The 20,993-nt window shown below is 48.4% G+C and overlaps 1 protein-coding gene across 2 annotated transcripts in view; it reads left to right on the plus strand.

The window, feature by feature from the left end:
• The window catches only part of LOC147443264 (cysteine-rich receptor-like protein kinase 2), a 91,396-nt gene extending 72,424 nt beyond the window's left edge, over positions 1-18,972 (plus strand). Inside the window, exon 7 of one of the 2 annotated variants that reach the window (XM_086529174.1) lies at positions 18,239-18,425. In XM_086529174.1, the coding sequence (XP_086385300.1) occupies positions 18,239-18,282 (44 nt within the window). In that variant the 3' untranslated portion in view covers positions 18,283-18,425. Of the gene's footprint in view, positions 1-18,238 lie in introns of both variants that reach the window. The other variant, XM_086529173.1, reaches the window with a different exon arrangement.
• The last annotated feature ends 2,021 nt before the right edge of the window (positions 18,973-20,993 follow it).

The raw sequence follows: 20,993 nt of genomic DNA on the forward strand, positions 1-20,993 counted from the left end.
ATTGCCAAAAGGGTCCCCTCCTTGCCGACACTGCCCTGAAGCTAAGGATCACTATAGTAAGGACTGCCCAAACAACGCTCATCCACATTTGCAAGCACAAGCCAGAACCAGCAGGAGTTTACATTCCCAGAGATTAACCTAACCATAGTAAGCACCATTCCACAGGCCCCGTCTTCCACTCTTGTAGTTGCCTCTCAAAATGGGTGGAAACAGGTGGAAAAGCCTGTTGGTGTGCTCACACGGGCACAGAGAGCTACTCTTGGTCTCAGCCTCCCTGACGGTCCAACTTTTTCATCTCCTGTCACACAAATGAGTCAAACTCCCCTAGTAGCTGACAAACCAGTAGGTAGTGCCAAGAGCCAACCTACCTCTCTTCTCTCAGATATTGATGGTGCCTTCATGGAAGCAGTAGAGGACTTGCAGAAGCTTAAGATACCAGAGCAAGCATTGATCAAAAGAGAGAAGCCTACGACAAAGACTATCTTGAAAAACACCTTTCAGCAAGTGTCATTGTGCGACATGCTTCGACTTGATGCAAACTTTCAAAGTGACACGCTTTCCGTCATTCAATCTCTGTATCTGGGTGTAGGGTCTAGTGGCGGGCACCTACCAGTGCAGCCCTTAAGAGTCCTACATGATTTCATTTCCCGCTACTCCGCTCACTGATTACGGGAGTCCTCGTCTCACCGCATCTATTCTAGGGTGCGACTTCTCCGGTGTCATAGTGGGTGGTGGGTCGGGTATCAACTTGATGCCCGAATTCAGTATGCTGGCATTGGGTCTCTAGCCTACCCGGCCCGCTCCCTTTACAGTGACTTTGACAGACCAGAGAAGTGTCTTCTCTGTGGGAATAGTGGACAAAGTTCCTCTACAGGTACATGACTTCACATTCAACTTAGATTTTGTTATCGTTTGCCTCCCTCAGATAGAGGGTTGATTTCCATTACTCATCGGAAGACCACGGCTCCAACACACGAAGGCATTACATGATTGGGGAACTGATTCAATGTGGATACGTAGCCCGGGCTATCCAATGAAACCTATTCGCCTTGAAGGGGGAATGGATCCGGTGGTGAATCATAGTTCTCTATCAATGGAGTCAACTCCCCAACTGAACCAGCCTACTCCACCGGATGGACCAGAAGAAGACCTGCTGGAGTGGTTGGAGGCTACCCACTGTATGCCTTGCTATATGGTCTCCATTCAAGCCTTGCTAGAGGATGCACCATCTTCCAGTTTTGCTACAATGGCCGAGTCCAGCGCACCTACTCCATTGCTCCGAGAGGTGGATAGCTCAATTGACCCCTCAGTAGAAGCCTTTGGACTTGGTGAGCCTATGAAAGACCATAGAAGGGGTAAGAAATCTCCTTTACAAGAGTTCACCCATGCCACACCCTTAGCCTCACCTGTGTCTGATACCCTGCCCAGTCCAAGCTATCCTATATACCAAATAAACTTCCCTTCAACGAGCTTCCACTGGAATGGTTACAAGAAGAGTATGCCGATTTCAATATCAATCAGATGCCAGCTCATGATGTTCGGAAGCTCACAGAGGTGGCAAGGTCTTCTCTTCCTGATGCATCTTGGTCAACTACACCGCCTGACCCAATCAGAGAAGTCAACCTAGGCACCCCTAACAACCATCAACCCGTCCTATTAGCCGCTTGGTTATGGGATCACCCCGCGATACTCGACCAGGTAATCTTTTTCGTGCACTCTTTCAAGGATGTGTTTGCCTGGTCTTACCACGATTTGGAAGGGATCCCAACAAAGTTAGGAGTCCACACAGTCCCTCTGGTTGAGGGGCCTAAGCGGGTCAAGAGGACGGGCTTACAAGCTCAACCCCAAGTATGCAGAGTAGTCAAAGTCGAGTTAGAAAAAATGCAAGAAGCAGGTATTATTGTGCCAGTGAAGCACTCAAAATGGTTGTCCCCCATGGTTATCGCTCCCAAGAAGCAATCCAACAAAATTCGAGTTTGCGTCGACTATCGGGCTCTGAATAAGGTGACAATCCCAGATGGATTTCTGACCCCTTAAGATGTCGCTGGGCATGTACAGTTTCATGGACGGGCTCAACGGCTACAATCAGTTAGGAATACATCTTGACGACCAGAGAAAGAAAGCTTTTGTCACTCCATGGGGAATTTTTATCTACAAAAGGATGTCCTTTGGATTGAAAAACACTCCTCCTTCATTCAATCGTATTGTCTACATCATATTTCGTCCCCTGCTCAACAACAATCTCAGAATCTTCATGGATGATTTTTCCATCTTCTCTGGTGCCCAATGTTCCTCCCCGGTGGAAAACTTGGAGCACCTGGCTCAATTCGCTGCAGTCTTCTCGAAGTGTCGCGAGGCGCGCCTTAAGCTCAATCCAAACAAGTGCCACTTTTTGGTGACTCAAGGTACGCTTTTAGGTCATGTCGTGTCTTCTGAAGGTTTAGCACCTGACCCTGAGAAAATACTGACCATTTTAAGATTGCCCCCTCCACTTAATCCCAAAGGTGTTCAAAGATTTGTAGGCCATACATGCTATCATCGGAGGTTCATTCGCATGTATGCAGAGGTTGTGCAACCGTTGACTCGCCTGACTAGTGCTGCTGTACCCTTTCAGTGGTCCACAACTGAATCCCAAGCTTTTGCCTATCTCAAAAAGGCGCCCAACTGAGGCACCTATTTTAGTTGCTCCTGATTGGTCCACTCCTTTTCATGTCCATACTGATGCTAGTCAATTTGCGGTTGGCGCGTTCTTGACTCAGCCTAGCAAGGAGTTCGACCTAGACCGCCGAGTCCACTATGCCAGTCGCCTGCTCACAAAGGCTGAGCGCAACTACAACACCACAGAAAGGAAAGGTTTGGCTATGGTGTATTCTTTACAAAAGTCTCGTCATTACTTGTTAGGAGTTCACTTCACTATCATCACGGATCATCATGCGTTGCGCTATCTTCCGAATAAACCCCAAGTTGCAGGAAGAGTCTGGAGGTGGCTACTAATATTCCAGGAATTTGATTTCAACATAGTTCTCCGTCCAGGCAAGTGGCACGTCATGGCCGACCACCTCTCTCGCATACACACAGGTGAGCCAGATACTTGGGTTGATGATGACTTTCTGGATATTCATCTCTTTAAGGTCGACACGACCCCGGAATGGTATGGAGATGTGTTACATCTGCTCTCTACTGGCCTATATCCTGAGAATGCTTCTCCTTTGCGAAAAAGAAGACTCTTGCTGAAGTCTAGACCCTTCCCTTTGAAGGGCGGGCAGTTCTACAAATCTCGGCTAGATGGTGTGCTGCACAGGTGCGTCTCCCCTCATGAAGTAGACCACATTCTGGAAGATGCACACAGTGGTCCTACATGTGGCCATTACCCTGGTCACATCACGGCGCAAAAAATCTTACAGACAGGCTTATGGTGGCCCTATCTATTCAGAGATGCTATTGCTCATGTCAAGATTTGTGATGTCTGTCAACGATGTGTACCCAAGCCTAGCAAACAATCCAATCGCCCTCTGTAGGTATCTATGGCGTGGTTGCCCTTTGAGCGATGGGGCTTGGGCTTTGTTGGTCCAATTGCTCAACCAATCGTAAGTATCTCTTGGTAACGACGGATTATGCAACAAAGTGGACCGAGGTAGTGGCTACCATCGACTGAACAGCAGCCACGGTCACAAATTTTTTGTATGAAAATATTTTTTGCAAGTTTGGGTGCCCTCTGGAAAACACCAGTGATCGAGGTAGTCATTTCGTCAACGACCTGATCTCCACACTCCTCACGAACTACAAGATTTTTCATCGTAAATCTTGCTCTTACTATCCCAGAGAAAATGGGCAAGCCGAGAGCACTAACAAAGTGCGAATTGCACTTCTCAAGAAAGCTTGTCACGTGCATCCAACTTCTTGGGCTCAAGATATCCTCGGCAAAGTCTGGGCTTATCGCACCTCCTTCAAAGCAACCACTAACCACACCCCATTCAAGCTAGCTTTCGGTCTAGAAGCACTTGCACCATACGAGTTCAACTCAGGCTCAGCAAGAGTGGGAAGCGTTCGCGTCGCAGCAGGTATTGCTTCGGCAAACCTCTCGTCTCTCGAAGTTAGAAGAAAGCAGGATATTAGCTTCACATGCTTTGCAAGCTGAGCAACTTGGTCGCAAAGCGTGGCATGATCACCATCTCTCTCAGAAAGCCGAAAATAACACAAGGAACACTGGTGCTACTCTATCAAGCTAAATATCTGAATAAAGCTAAGAAGTTGGTCCGAGCCTGGCAAGGGCCATTCATGGTACAAGAGATTTTGCCACAGGGGGTTGTCTAGTTAGTCACTCTGGAAGGTGTTCCCTTGCCGCTGGTAAATGGATCCAGAATCAAGTGTTATCACTCGCCCTGACTCTTTAGAAATCTGCTGATGTTATTCCTCCCACCATCAACCGTATGATTGTCCCCTCCTCAGCTCTCTCTGGCTTTGCATTTTTCCCTCTTCTCGAGTCTTTCTCACGTCAGTTCTCATCTCAATTGTAATTAGTGTTATCTGTAAAATTCTCCTACTTTTACTGCGTGCATCCATTTTGCTCTCATCTCATTAATATAATTGGGTTTTTGGAGTCACACTATGATCCAAATTGTTCTTTTTAAATATTTGAGTTCACTCATAGATTGGATTGTCATCCTCTTGTTTCTGTCTTTGTGTCTCTCTATGTATCTCTATCTCTGTGTCTCTACTGCTCTATCTATACTGCCTCTCTCTGTCCTTGTGGATTTGTTCAACGTCCGAGGTTCAACTCTCGTCGGATAGATCTTTGATTTTTCATAGTATTGTTCCTAGGACGATAAAACCTACTCTGCTGCATCTCCCTCCCCCTCTCTCTCTTATGGTGCGCTCTCTCACACACATACACATCTCTTTCTTTGTCTTTCTTGTGCGATCTCTTTTGTAACACTCTTTCAACATGCTTCCCTCCTGATGCCCTCCTCCTCTCATTGATTCCTCTTCCCCTCTCTCTCTCTCACACACACACGCAAGTTTGCTCTAACTGCTCTGATTGTCCACATCCTAGTTGAAAAAAGAAGCAGGTACAATTTTCTCATTCTGAAAGCACAATACACCCTCTCTCTCTCTCTCTCTCTCTCTCTCTCTCTCTCTCTCTCTCTCTCTCTCTCTCTCTCTCTCTCTCTCTCTCTCTCTCTCTGTGTGTGTGCGCAGAGGCACCCAAGCAAATGCCTACACTTCGCTCCCCTCACCAGCCCTCATCCCCTACCCACCCCTAACCAGCCTTCACCCCCCTATCTACCCCTCGCCCCTACGCACACTTCGCCCCCTCACCAGCCCTCGCCCCCCTATCTAGACCTCGCTCCCTACCCACCCCTTGCCCCCCTATCTACCCCTCGCCCCCCTCACCAGCCCTCGCCCCTAGTCTCTAAAACTCACCCCCCCTCACCAGCCCCCGCCCTCTTCTGCACCGTCGGCGGCACTTGAGTGCGCACTCCTCCTCAACCTCCTGACCGTCTGCACCACCTTCTACAATCAGACTTCTCTATCCATTATTGTGTCCCCAATCTCCCGCTTCGCTTGCTGCACCTCAACATCGCGGCCCTCGACTTCTCTCACCTCCATTTGTCTCTGCATTCAGGGCAAGCTCCCCAAGCTCACCTTCAACACCTGCTCTGCCCAGCATCTCGACATCAGAATTGCTCGCCTCATCGTTGGGCCAAACGGCAATTGCAGCTCGGTATAAGTTGTGTGAGAGCCCTCGCTGGAGTGCCGGCTGGTCTATCATCGTCACGCTCAGTTGCATAGTGTGTATAGATAGTTGTCAATCAGGCAGCTATGGCAGGAGGCAAAAACTGTTGCCGAGGAAAAGGCCTGAACTACACAGGCAGGCTAATTATGAAACTGAAGCAGAATCAGACCCTAGTAGCCATGGGGTCACGGATATGACGTCCAGTGCTCCATCTGACGAAAGTTACAAGGCCTCGACATTGGATACAGATTCTAGCTCAGGCTTGGACAGTAGTAGCAGCCCAGATAGTGGTAGCTCAAGTGCATAGTAGAAGGATCCAAAAGGGAAAAGAAAGTAATGAGTCATGTGAACAGTCATGAAATTGCTAGGCTTGACAAAACAAAACACAAAACAAAATTATCCCTCAATTTTCACATGCAGCAGTCCAAGCCATCTCTTACAGATGTTCTCTCACATGACCAATTGGACAGCTTGAGTGTAAAATCGCTAGCTGAAGTTGTCCTTCCTGATGACATACCTGTCGACATGATTCATGAAATGTTGAAAATTTTTCCCAAAGTCAGAGGACATACTTTGACAGTGGCGCGTCTAGGACATGCAATGGGGATGACCAACTTTTCCTCCTTGCAGCCGAGTACTAGGTCATATTCAAAGCTCTCCAAAGCTGATATCATACAGGCATGCAAGGCATTGTTCGAACCCGATCATCCGAATTTGTAGCATCACAAAGCTCTCTTAGCAATATTCAGATATTATTTTTTAGTGAGAGATGCTCAAGGTGTCACAAACTGCTGACATGTCAAAGCCCTGAAGAATGGAGCCAATTTCTAGATGCCGGTCGAGGGGCCTAAACCCTAAGAAGAACAAGTAACAGAAGAAGACGTCCTACCAACTTATGGGGACACCGTCCGATAGGGCCCCAGTGACATAAAGGAAGTAAAATAAAGCAGGACCCACACACACACTCACGCAAAACTGATGATGTGGCAATTGTACGAACGCTCCACGTTTTGCGCTAACTGTTGACGTGACAGTTATACGGAATTCCGCAAAACGCGCTGACAGCTTTTTGGCATTGCTTTCGGACCAGAAGCTTTTGAGTTTTGAAGGCTTTTCACTGTAACTGCTTTTGAGGCCAAGGGCCTTTAAATATGAGGTTAGGGCTCATTCTCTGGCATGCTTCCCGGAGAAGGTGCAGAGTTTGGAGTACCGGCTTGTACTGTGTTGATGCAATATAAAGAAATACCAAAAGGGGCGCCAAGGTTTGGGGCCAATACTCTCTGGGGTGGAATTCCGCCGCTCCGTGTCACGTGTGCTCTCTCTCTTTTAGTTCAGTTGCTATTGAAGTGCTAAAAGTATGTTTAGTCTGTTCTTTTCTATTAGCACGTGGTGCCCATCTTGTGATAGTGGTTTTAGAGCATCAGACGTGTGCTTTTTTGAAAGCATACCGGTCCCACAAAAGAGCAGATAGAGCAAACTAGAGACGTCTGGAATTTATATCCTCGTGTCCCGACCTCGGACTTATTAGCCACTCCCACCCTTACTTCATCGCACATCGGGTGCGCTCCCATCTTCATCACTCTGTCTTATAGGGCATAAGCCATAAAGAACCCAAGACATGGATTCAACAGAATATTTGCAGTTTCTGCTCAACGAGCTTCAAGACATTCTTTTGCGGCATCCTCAACAGAATCTTCCGAAGTTTTCAACAATTTTTGAATTACGTGTTACCCCCTCTGATGCCTCAGGTGGTACCTCCTCCTCCGGTATCAGAAAGTACGAGAGCTTCCAACTGGCAACCTTCCCAGCCGTCTGTTCCGGTCGGGGGAGTCTCCAGGAATATGGTACAGCCATCTCACACCGATCCAGAGCAACCGCCGTTGCCCCCACCACCACCACCGCCACCAAGCTACAATGGTTGGAGCCCATATGGATACCCTTATTATCCATACTCAGGGATATCCGCCTAACCAACCCAAAGATTTCAAGGATGGCGGCACGACAATCAGATTTTTCACTTTTTCCGGGGTGAAAGATCAGAAGAAAGCATTACAATCCCCACAGCAATTCGACAACATCTATGCTTTGGGCAACTATACAAAAGAATCTAAGATTTCTCGAGTAGCAGGATTTCTTAAAGATAATGCTCTACAATGGTGGAGTTCAATCGCGACACAAGCGCATGCTCCAAGGACGTGGCAAGCTTTCAAGAACAGTTTTTGCACGCTGTTACATGACTTCTATGTTTGAAGTCCGGATTTTGGCAGAGTGGGGCAACTTGAAAATGCTTGCCACCGAAACCATGGACGACTATAACCAAAGGTTTCTTGACGTGTACCTTCTGGTGTCGTTCTTTAAGTTCATTTCCTTGGAGGACCAGTGCGAGCGCTACACCATTGGACTACCATCACCATTGCAGGAATATTGTCTCTCCAAGCAAGTCTCTACCATGCAAGAGCTTATGGACCATGCCGCGGTCAGCTACAAATTGATGAAGGGAAAGCTAGAGTTTACCACAGAAGAACCTCCGGCCACTAACCACAACTCTCGCCAACAAAGAATAAATTCTCGAGAGTCTCCTGAAAGTCAACCACAAAGGTCTCGTTTGACACCTCAACAACGAGACACCTTACTACAAGAAGGCCAATGTCTTGGATGCTTTCAAACATGTCATAACTTTTTTGGTTGTCCCCAACGCATTGACAGGCCTGCGGAGCCGACGACAGTCGACAGAAACCCAGGACCATCTCCAACCAAACGAGCTAAACCAGCCGTTGGATTAGTACTTGACATCTATGGCATACGCCTTGAAAGTACAAATGAATTGTTTCGAGCATGTGTTGTCGGTGCTGTACTGAGTTGAAGCAATACAAAGAAAAACCGAAAGGGCGCCACAATTTGGGGCCAGTGCCCTCTTTGGGGTGAAAGTCCGCACTCCGTGTCTCGTGTGTAGTGTATCTCTTTCAATTGAGTTGTTTTGAAGCGTCTACTTTTTTTTTTAATCTGTTCTTTTCCGTTGGTATATGGTCCCTCCGTTACAACAAGGAGCTAGAAGAGCAGCTAGAAGTGGAAGCGACGGAAGAGATTCTCGTTTTAGAATAGGTCCTAGCACACAAGGAAAGGAAAGTGAAGAGTAAGCTAGTCTGCCGATATTTGGTCAAGTTCAGGAACTATCCGGCACTTGATGCAAAGTGCATGAAGGAGAACATAGGAGCTTCTCTTCGGTTACTAGAGCTGTACCTTGACGCTTTTGGTTTAGCACCGTCTATTCCTTAAGTGCACGTTGAATCAATGGGTTGGATCCGGTGTGGTGTGTGCTGCACGAGAGGGAAGCCACGCCACTCGTTTGTCACATATTTTCTAGAATGGAATGAAGTCACTAGTTTCTCCATGAGATTTTAGGGGAGTATTCTGCGGAATGACTTTATGAAAAAGTGTACATTTAGATGGGAATTCAAAAATATACTTGTTACATGTGTTCTTTAATATGTGTATACTTTGAATATATGTCGAAAAGATGAAATGATTGCAACATTTTATCTGCTTCACTTGATGGGTGATGTGCATGTGAGTCACGAGATTTATTTATTTTTTTCCGAGAAAAAGATCCTTCTATTAGTTACTAAAATTGCCCATAGGGCTACAACCACCTCTTCAAGAGAGGGCTACAACAAACATGATGGAAGACTCTCCCAATGAAAAAACCAGCATATGTACAATGGGGCTAAATCAAGAAATGGGGGGAGGGAAAAGCCACACAGGTGGTCGGTACTGCCATCGGAGTACACCCTGGACCATGGTGTAAAAAGGCCCAGGACGCCAGAGTCGAAGGAAGGCCTCTCTTCGCTCCCGCATGCGGTCGGAGCTGCCCTGTAGTCCCTCAAGCTGTCCTCTGAGAGTATGGATCAGCTCTAGCCAAAAATCGCGAACAGTCTCTGCTGGTGGCACAGGGCGAGCCTCAAAGATGCGGAAGCAACGGGCCCGCCAGATGAACCAGAGTGTCAGGCCACTGATGAGCTCCCAACACTCCTCTCTCTCTCTGCACCACTCCTGTGGAGTAAGCTCTGTAGCGGGATGGAGTGTAGGTCGCCCCTCCTGCATCACTATCATCCTATTGGTGGAAGATAGCTCAAATTGAAGTGCCGGGCCCGTGAGGGTGGAACAAGCCGTTGCTCCCCAAGTGTACTGTCGAGCATGGAGAGAGCAGGCATCAGCCGAAGAACTCGTAGCCACACCTGCTGGGCCGAGGGACAGTCCCAGAGACAGTGACGCTGACTCTCCACAAGATGGTCACAAGCTGCACATGCGGCCGAGAGACCACTGTGCACTAGCCAGCTCCCAATTGCTGTAGCTCTGTGTGCGACCAGCCACTGAAACAAGGTGACTCGCCTCGGCTATCTGGAGTCTCACAACCTCTCCCAGAAGGCTGCCAAGAACTCAGCTGTGAGACCCTCCTCCTGCCAATGAGGTGCTGCAGCGGGGCGGGCCTCTCTCTGTGCTGCTAGTATATGACATCCCAGTCGAACAGTGTATTGAAAGAACGGAACTCTTGGGTGGTCTGCAGAAGAGAAGGGGTCCCTCCAGAGCCACTCACCAGGATCCCACTGTACTCGTGCCAGTGGACAACACTCCCAAGCCCACAGCCTCCAGTGTCTAGCCTCTAGAGCTGCTGGGTCAGGATCTATGACACAAGTCCTCCCACAGATGCCCACTACTCGGATTCTCTGAAAACAGCACTCTGCCACCTGCGAGGCCTCTACTGCAACTCGCTGTAGGCGTCCCCCATCTTGAAGCTCGAAGAAGAGGGATGGAACAGTCTCTGAGCAGGCCCTGACTGAGATGAGAACCTCCAGTCGTGTGAAGGCTCCCATCCACCTGGGTGCTACTGGGTTGAGAGGCGTGAGCCACTCAGCTGGAACTGCCTCTGAGATGTCCTGGCGCATGCTCTGCACCCCTCTCATGCCCTGTAGCTGGAAACCCTACACCTCCTCTGACAAGCTTGTGAACTCTAACCAGTCACCTAAAGAGCGCGTTGGACCCGCTGCCATGAACCCAAGGAAACATGAGGCCGACTACCAACCAAGTGGCCTCTCTGAGTGCTAACCATGGGGTTCCAGACAAGGGGCTGTCGTAGGCGCTCCTCCGTGCAAGTAGGCTGTCTCTGCTCCAAGCCTCGCCGCAAGAGCTCCCAAGAGCGAAGCAAACTCACAGCGAAGCGGTCCTCCAGTCTCCTGCTCAAACCAACTCTGCGCATCTTTGTGAAGATCCATCTGGTCGAAGGTTGCTAGGGGCCTCCTGCCCGAGGCACCCTAGCACGAAGCCGCTGTAGCAAGAACTCCTTCTAGGGCTCCTCACCTGGAAGAAGTTCTCTGACGATGAACTTCCCAAGAAGGGCTCTGCTGTGCTGTGCTGGGTCAATGATCCCAAGCCCTCCCTGTGAACAAGGAAGAGTGATGACCTGCCAAGCCACTTTGGCTCGGGCTATTTGAGTGTCACGTCCTAACCAAAGGAAGTTCCTGATCAGCCTCTCTACTCGAGAAGATCCAGCAAGAAGTGATGTACCACATAGTCGCCAACAACACCTGGTTGGCCACTACTACTCTGCCAGCCAAAGAAAGTCGTGCTGAGCTCCAATGTAACAACTTTCTCCTGATAGACAGGAGAAGGGGAGCAATCTGCTGCTCGGGAGACAAGTCCAAACCAAGCTGACAGCCCAAGTACCGAACTGCAGTCCTTAGAGAAATCCACCTAAAGCCCTCTCCTGGCATCCAATCGGGCACAGGAGCACTACCAACCGAGAAAGCCACTATCTTTCTCCAGTTGACCAGTGCGCCCAATGCACAACAGAAGGTCTCCAGAGCCTGCTCACACCTGTGAAGGTTGGCCTCCTGGCCATCTAAGTACAAGGCTGAGTCATCGGCAAACTCAGCGTCCAGTAGCTCATCTCCCCGAATAAGGCCCGTAGACCAACCTGCTGCGACACCAAAAACCTGCTCATCACCTCCGCATAGAACAGAAAGAGGAAGGGGGCAAGAGGACAACCCTGTCTGACCGAACGTATGAGCATGAAGCGATTACCTCTACCTCCTGCCAAAAGTACCTGACTGTGAGCCTGTCTGTACAAAGCTAACACCCCTCTGATCCAAGCATCTGAGAAGCCCATCCTGCGTAGAGTGCCCTCTAGAAAGTCCCAGTCAACTCTGTCGTATGCCTTCTCAAAATCGAGAAGAAGAATCACTAAGTCCTCACCACGGAGCCGTGCCAGGGCAAAAGCCTCCCAAAAAGTAAAGATGTTGTCAAGGATACTGCGTTCCTTGACAAAACCTGTCTGAGTCCCATGTATAAGGCTCTCTAGAAGTGTTTGAATCCTCAAACTCAGAGCCTTGGCAAGAATTTTGTAGGCTGAGTTGAGGAAGGTGATGGGGCGCCACTGTCGAATCTCATCCAAGGAGCCACCCTCCTTGGGAATGAGGTAGATCAGGCTCTCACTCATGCTGTCAGGCATCACTCTTGTGTGCAAAATGTACTGAGAAGCACTACAGAGATCTGGGCCAAGCAGGTCCCAGTACTCCAAGAAAAAACTGGGAGTCAGCCCATCCTCACCTGGACAGCTACCACGGGGGAGGGCCCTAAGAGCCGTGTGCAGCTCCTCAAGCTGAAGTGGCAGCTCAAGCCTCTGACGCGTCTCCTCAGTCACAAGACAAGGCATCTGTGCCCAAACCTTCTTCCTGCATGCATCGTGACGCTCTGACCGAGACTCTGCAGACAGTAACTCACGGTAGAAGTCAGTAGCAGCTGCATGCATATCCTCAGGCTCAGAAGCAACTGACCCGTCGGGCCTCCTCAACTGATTGACCTTGGCATGCGAATGCCGAGGTCCCACTGTCTCAAAGAAAGCACCAATCAATATGTCGTCCACCTGGGTCCATTGAGCTGCCTGTCGGTGGAAGCAAACTCATGTCGCCTCTCCTCTGTGCTAACAAGCTCCTGTCGAGCCTGCTGTAGCTGCTCCTCCAACCAAGGACTGTTTGGATGTTGCTCTTGCATCCTCTGTAGCAGCTGCATGCATATCCTCAGGCTCAGAAGCAACTGACCCGTCGGGCCTCCTCAACTGATTGACCTTGGCATGCGAATGCCGAGGTCCCACTGTCTCAAAGAAAGCACCAATCAATATGTCGTCCACCTGGGTCCATTGAGCTGCCTGTCGGTGGAAGCAAACTCATGTCGCCTCTCCTCTGTGCTAACAAGCTCCTGTCGAGCCTGCTGTAGCTGCTCCTCCAACCAAGGACTGTTTGGATGTTGCTCTTGCATCCTCTGTAACGAAGCAATGCCCCGTCTGAGATGCTGCTCCTCCTCTCTTGCTGCAGCCCGGCAAGCCAGGGACTCCTGGAGAAAAAAACGGCTAATCTGAGCAAGGCCTGAGGCCACTCTATCAGCAAGAGAATCCTGCCTGTCCAAAGAGCCTCTACCCGCTCTCTGAGTACTGAGTCCAACAAGACCCTCTCTGGGATGCGAAGCATCGTGCTCCCCCTCCTCTGCCTGTCTGCCATTGTGAGGATCACTGGTGCATGGTCCGAGAAGGAAGTCCCTGCCAGAATGCCCACTGTCCCTTCCAAGTCACTGAAATGGTCACTAGTGTAGAAGCGATCTATCCATGATAGATTCACTCCTCCCACTCTGCGGTCCGAACGAGAGAAGGCAAGGCTCTCTGGGGGCCTCACAAAACCAGAGTGCTGCCAAACATCCGAGACCCTCAGAGTCATACAAAACCTCTCCCAAGCTACGAACTCAACTCTATGCACAGTAGCATGGCTACCACCAATCCTGTCAGAAGGGTCCTCCAACATGTTGAAGTCTCCTCCTATGCACCAGTGTTCTGCCTGCGGCAGAGACCCAACTATCTACGACCAAAACTCTGCTCGAGCACTCGCCACATTGGGCGCATAGATGTTCAGGAAGCCCAACAGGCAACCCTGAACCTGCATAGTAATCCACTGAGCCCTGCCTGCCACAATAATCCCTCTGCCCACAATGGCCTGCTGCAAAGAGTCCGCAATAGTCATACATACCTCACCCTGGATGCCTCCAGGTCCAAAAGCAGCTGACCAAAAAGTATCATATCGTCCACGCAAGAGCTGACCACAACGTCTAATGCGGCTCTCACATAGATGGTGCTCCTGAAGCATAAGGAGATCAATCTCTCCTCCCACAAGGCAGCGCTGAAGCTCCTGACGCAGTCGGCCCCGCTGACGTTGAAACTGGGGCCCACCTAGTCCCTGCGCGTTCCATGAGACAATCCTCATGGGGAGCGAGAGAGAACAGATGCTGCTGCAGCAGCTAGACAGGCTATCTTTGAGGTTGGCTTGGATGGGGAGTAATCCGCATCCGAGCGTCCTCTAGATAGGCGTGACTGCAACGAGTGCCTGGCCCAAGCCCAAGCAGAGCAAGCCGTACGTAAAGCAACCTCCTCTGTCCAGGAATCCTCATGAATGTATACATAGCATGGCAAGCACTATGTATCGGCAAAGAAGTAAACCACAATGTGTCTACATCCTGCTGAATCTGGAGGTGTCACCGCAAACTTGGCCAATGACCACAAAGTCTGAAGCATATCTGTAACTCCTAGTTCTCCCATGTGGTGAAAGAACTCTAGGACCTGTGTGTGCAACCGTCCCAACACTGAGTCGAGAGTCCACTCTGTCTGGTCCTTGCTGTAAAGGGGAAAGGAGAAGCCAACTGTTGAGTCCAAGGCCTCTGTCCCCCTAGCTGCAAGGAACAGAACATGGACCTGGAAGTAGGCTGCCTCATGGTCTGCTGAGGGGTCGCCGAGAAAACGAGTGAAGTCGTAGTCGAAGAAGTCCCATCGGCGCCGGATGTCAATGCTTGTCAGACCACGAGGGATAGCTGCCAGGGGAGACGTCTGTACCTGTAGAGGGGGCTGCAAGAAAAGTTATCCCTCTCTCGCCAAGCGACTCCTGGCAAAGGCGCTGCCAAGAGATCTCCTAGCAGCCGGAGAAGGCCCTGCCCCTTGGGACGACTGTGGAATTGAAGCGGGAGGGGGAGGAGGAGGAGCAGGGGGGAGCGGCAGAGGTAGAGGGGCGCGGAGAAGAGGCGGCAGGAGCAGGAGACGGGGGGGAGGATGAGGAAGAGGGGGGAAACTCTGGGGGGGGGGGGGGGAGGCGCTGTCGAGGGTGAAGCTGGGGTGGGGGCTGGAGCAGGGACCTCATCCTGCTCAAGAGGTCCAAACCGGTTCCCCGTGGGAACCCACTGTTACTGAGTAGGCGCCTGAGGACCACTTTGAGTACCAGGCTGTCGTTGTGGCCCCTGTCATCATCGACCACGGACCTGCTGCCGTCCCTCCTCCGCTGGAGCCCCAGGCTCAGAGGGTGGCTCTGCATGTGTGCGCTGTGTCTCTGTCTGTGTCTGCTGGCCAGCCCTTGCAGGCTGGGCTGAGGCTGTGGTGTAGGTCGAGGCCTCCTCCGTGGACAGGCCTTCTCTAGATGGCTCATCTGTCGACAAATGAAGCACTGGTTTGGGAGGCCCGAATACTCCACACTCTATCTAAACCAACCCCCACTCACCCGAGGCAGAAGAATAACCTTCGGGAGCGTGTGAGTATCTCTGACCAAAACGCGAACTGAGGGAATGCCAGCCGCCTTGGCAACTACTGAGGCTGCCGTGCGAGGTGTCTCCAGGACAAAAGTGTTAAGTACTCCCTCCGCAAACCCGGAAAGCAGACGGAGATAGGAATGTTTGCCTCCTCTACTAGAACATCCCAAGCAGGGTCAAAACCATGTCTCCACTGTCGAAAGTGGGCTTGTGCTGCTCGGATGGTCAATGGACTCATGGCGATGACCTTGGATGCCATCTTAGAGGTCTCAAACTCGATTTGATAGTAACCGAAAGGAGCGCCCGTCTTTGGGGCGAGTGCATCTAGAAGCGGAACTCTTGACATGCTTCGTGTCGACTCCTCTGTGTGTTCAAGTTGAGTTATTGCAGTTTGTGTCCCATGTCTTGATATTGATGTCTAGCTTGGGTGTCCAATCTTGTTAGAGAGAGAGAAATGAAATGTTATATGTCTTCAAAAGGCCAAAATGACATATGAGACCAAATTGATATAATCGTGGTGAATCTAATACAATGTCTAGAGACAAAATAAAATGAAGTATAATAAAAGCTAAAATGAACACTAGTGTCCAAGGATGTCAGGCATTGGGCGCTACCCAAGGATGTAGTGCATTGGTCGTTGAAAAGCATCGTCAATGTCGGCCTTTGTGAACAATCGCACTAGTTGTCTCCTATGTCGTGTAAGAATAGTCTTGATCCTTTGATGGAGCCTTCGTCGATGTCGTGGTGGCCCTCCTCGTAGACGTGGGTGTCTAGCTCTCCCAAGCTCAATGGCTATGTCAATCAATATACCTCTGGTATATGTGGACTCTGAATTTTGTTGTTAAGCTTGCTTATCTGACTGCCAAGTCTCTGCTCTAAGGAAGTCAGTGATCTCCCTATGTCTCTCATTGTCTAATCTCCTCAAGAGACTCTATCTGTGTCTGCGCAGCTCTAGCAAAAACAACCTGAGGCATATCTGATCGTGATATCTCATGACTCTAGCTAGTAGTCCAAAACCCTCTCGAATAGACAGTGATATCTCATGACTCTAGCCCGTGGTCCAAAGCCCTCTTTGAATAGACAGTGAAAGCGGCCTTGTATCTCATAGTATACTGGATAATGACATATGTGATGTAACTCTGTCTCTAGCTCTATATGACACAACTGGCAAATTCTGGCCTTTGCTGGTACTCTCTTTATTCTGGCAGTCTCAACCTCTAGCTGATGCGATGATGTGCGCACCTGACCAATAGCACGTCGTATTCCATCGGATAAATGAGTGCCCATACAGGCAGGTCTGATCACATATCCATAATCTGTGAGCTGGAGAAGATGCCATCTTTGTGCCAAGCTCTCCTGTTGGCTCTATCCATGTCCTCGTGGTGTCTAGCTGAATCAAATCCTGTCTGATGAGGTGGGTAATCTCGGTCCGTGTGAGGGACAAGGAGGGTGCATCTAGCGAGTACTGGAAAGGGGTTTAGTTTGTTCATGCTAACTCCATGTAGATGAAACCATGATGTCATTTTTGCATACCAACAAAATGTGTCTCCCTATGAGGCAAGCTGTCGAGAAGACTCCAAAGCTAGGCGAGCATATCTATCTTTGGGGAGATCTGAGGTACTGTGTATTAAAGAGACGGATCCAGTAAGTGCCTCTATGACAAGCGGGGGAGCAGCAAGCTCTGCACAAATAATCTCGTGCGGTACAGAGGCCTTGGCAAGTTGATGCTTGTCAGGTGATATTGGAGTGACGCTCCGCATGACTGTGCGAGACCTATGGGACCACACTAAAGATGGCAACATGGAACAACTGTAATGGGTCACTTCGTCTTGATGTAGGGGCATTTGAGGACAGCTTTATAGGGAGAGACACCGTCTTTTACTAAGAAACACACCAGGCAGCTTATGCCACATGTGACTGGATATAGGTGGGAGACAGCTTGTCGAGCATCTCTCTCTCTCTCTCTCTCTCTCTCTCTCTCTCTCTCTCTCTCTCTCTCTCTGAAACATAAAGACATGCACGAGCATGCATGTCGGGTTCAATCTGCCACGAAAAGTTTTAAGTATTCCGACCAGTTCAAAGTGAATAACGGGATTAATCCTTTTGCAAAACTTGGATACGTCTGAGCTAGAAGATCATGATTAAGGATGAGTTTGTGAAGAAGGAGCAATACATGTATCTGATGTACCGTTCATGCTAGCAATCCCAATCCCAATAGACCGGCCATGTGCGTGTGCACACACACACAAACAAAAAAAAACCACACATACGCAGAGAGCAGGGAGGCCCGTGAACGTTTATTGGTGCATTTACACAATGCACATGCACATGCACATGCACATGCACATACACATGCACAAATGTTGGCATCCAAGCACACATGCACACACACCTACCCACCCACCCACGCAAGGTATGCTTTATGTAAGCACATGGGGTACAGCATGTACTTGTTTCCTATAACTTCTAGTGACGTGCTGATGATGGTTCTGTGAATATTGTGTTTGCGTTTGCGTTTGCGTGTGTGCGTGTGCGTGTGTGTGTGTGTGTTGGGGGGCTGTGCGGGGGGGGGGGGGGGGGGGGGGGGGGGGGACGTGTGTGTTACTCTTCATTTTGTTTGGGGTACAGGTCAGTTTAATATATACATGTCGCAAGGCTGGCTGCCAATACTGTACCTGTATGACTGCCAGAAGGTGAGAGAGATTAAAGGAGTATAATATGCGTGATATTTAATATGCAAGTGCCTGTGTTTGTATTTGTGTGCGCTCTCATGTCGACGTTTGCTTTATGTTGGGTTTGTATACTCATGTGCATGGGTATATGTTATGCAAATGTTGCTTGTGTGTGTTGTTTTTATGGTTGATTTAGCAGACAAGGACTTGTGATTTGCAGGTTTGGGAAAAATACAGAGAGGAAAAAATTCTAGACTTGGTTGATGAGAGGTTGGGCGGTGCCTTTTCTCCTGAACAAGCTATTCGTGTTGTGCATGTCGCATTATTATGCACACAAGAGAATCCCAAGCAAAGGCCAACTATGTCTCAGATTACTCTCTGGCTTTCTGGAAGCTCAGCCATTCTTGAAATTCCTTCCAGGCCAACTTTTCTTGATTACAATGACTCAACAGCACCCGCAAGTGGATTCAACCAGCCCTATACTTCTACATCATCCACTTCTTCTCAATCTACCAATGCTTTCAAAGGACAAGTGTCTTGGATTTCTGGAGGAGTGCAATCTATGAGTGAGGTTCTTGACCCAAGGTGATCAAATGTTGAGAGCTCAAACTTGAGTGCAATAAGCCTACTTAGCACAGATAATAAAGAGAGAAGAGTTAGCTCTTCAACATAGTAGGGTAGAAACTCTCTCCCTTTGTGCTTCTACATTAACATTTTTATAACTATATTCGAACTCAGTTCTCTCTCAAACTTCATAATAAAAGCTGCTAGAATGCTCCGTGGTTGTCTAGTGCTCGTGATCCCTTGGTAAGGGCACGAGTACGGATCCAACATCTTTGAACTGGTCTTATAGCCCATCTCTGTTAGCATCCTTGACATGTTCAACATTTTCTCGGTTCAAAAATTTCTTGTCCCTATTTTAAAATGGAAATGCGCCAAGAAGCCATTGCTTTATGGGTGAACTTCAAGGGAGATTGGATAGCCTCTCACCTGTCAAAAATGTTTTCTTTGGGAGGTATGGTGACAAGTATATCAGAAAAAGGAAAGGTTAAAGATGAAATTCTCTCTCTCATCTAGCTGGGACACCACTTTAACATGGAAACTCTAGTGTACTCTAGTATTACCAGCTAGAAGCCGGGTTGCACAAATTTAAGAATTAACATATTGTGATGTAAACACACATACATATGCATATACATATACACATATATATGTACCTATATACACACACACACACACACGGTTGCCCTCCGAGATAGTGTTGATGGTGCTTCGTAGAAGTGAAAAATAGCTATAAATCCATCAATCTGTACTTAGCTTCACAAATGGATGTAGCTCCATTGCCTGCCAGTAGCTTCTTATAGTTTCACATGGCCATACAGAAATCCAAAATTTATGCAAAAGGGTGGTAGCAGGGGAAGGTGGTACAATCTCTCAATCAAACAATCACACCATCATGTAGGCTTCTTTCAGTCTACGTTGCTCATGTTGGAGTTCCAGTTCTAAACTTCACGCATCTCAAAATCCCTTCGTGAACACTGAATTTTCTCCCTTCTCTGAGTATCGTTGCTCTCCTTCCCTTCATTCCCTGTGAATCCCATGCTCTAATTCTCTATTCAATGCCCTGATAGGCCTTGAAGCACCTTGATGTTCTCCCTTTGATAATTCTTGATCTCCTTCTCTTCTCTTTTGGGTCCTATGAACATGCCCTCAATTGGCATGCCAACCTCTTTGAATGCCCATCTTCCCTTGCTTCTTGGATAGGTCTTCTCCTTTAGAATGCCCTTCTCTGCTGAACTTTCCTCCAAGCGATGCTGTTGCCCTAAATTTAGCTGATTTAAGTTTACTATGAGCGTGGGAGCGTCCTCTTGATGACATGACAGGACCGTCGTTGAGTTGCTCGGAATCATCCGAGCACCATGCGCGATTGTGCTCGCTGCATGCATTGGCTATGTTGCTTTTAACTCCTTTTTCACATTATTGGTTTGTTTTTTACAATGGGCGTCCAATGCATGGCCAAATATCAAATCCATTGAGCCCCTTATTTACATTGGGCCAATTTTGGGTGCTCAAGTAAAATGCCCAAAGTTCACTATCCCCTCCAAGGTCCCTTTGTATTACCTGAAATCCAAGTGCTGTCCCGCTCAGAGTAAGAAAGTTCTTGGGAATCTCATCATATACAAATCTTTTTAAGCCAATCCTCGAGCGGTATTTTCTTCTTCTCAATTTCATCTCAACCAGCTTTCATGAATTTCAAAGTGGCTCAAGATACAAGTTCTCCAAATATTGGCAAGAAATTTCTCTATTCTCTTTGAAGTTTGAAATGGCACGACATCCATCCCCTCTGAACCTGCCCATTCTCCTACATGTGCCAACCTCATGGTATCTTCTTACATCCATAACATTCTTTGTTTCAAGATTATATGGGAAACTCAAAACCTCAGTAAAGAACTATGTGGAACATACCCCATAGAACCCTTGAAACCCTAAGAGCCCTCAGAACCCTGAGAGCAGACTTGCAACTTGATGCACCCTTCAAACCCTCCTAGATCATAGGGCATAAGATCAATAAAAATTGTATAGAAACAACTACAAACCTTTTAAGCCTCACTCCAAACCTCATGACATATTTCTCATCATACAATTCATAAAAAACTCTATGAACATGAAAAGCATCTTCATCTTGCACAATACCTTCAATAGGAAGAGACATAAGTTTCATATCCTCCTTCTAAGAAGACCCTTCTAGATTGCTTGTATTATGCTATAAAGTATCCTTATCACATCCATCATGCATAAATACTATATAGCTCTTAAATTGCTTCTCAACCCTCTCGCCATCCTGCAAATACCTTCGTATCTTTGAATCATAATACTCTCCATGCTTTTAGAAAACATCTTTCCTATCCATATCATCACCATAACCCTTCAACTCATTGACAGCTTTAAATCTTTCTAAAACTGCATTTAGAAGA

Source organism: Adiantum capillus-veneris, chromosome 14 (assembly GCF_014529385.1).
Source record: "Adiantum capillus-veneris isolate H3 chromosome 14, ASM1452938v2, whole genome shotgun sequence".
Lineage (NCBI taxonomy): Eukaryota > Viridiplantae > Streptophyta > Polypodiopsida > Polypodiales > Pteridaceae > Adiantum > Adiantum capillus-veneris.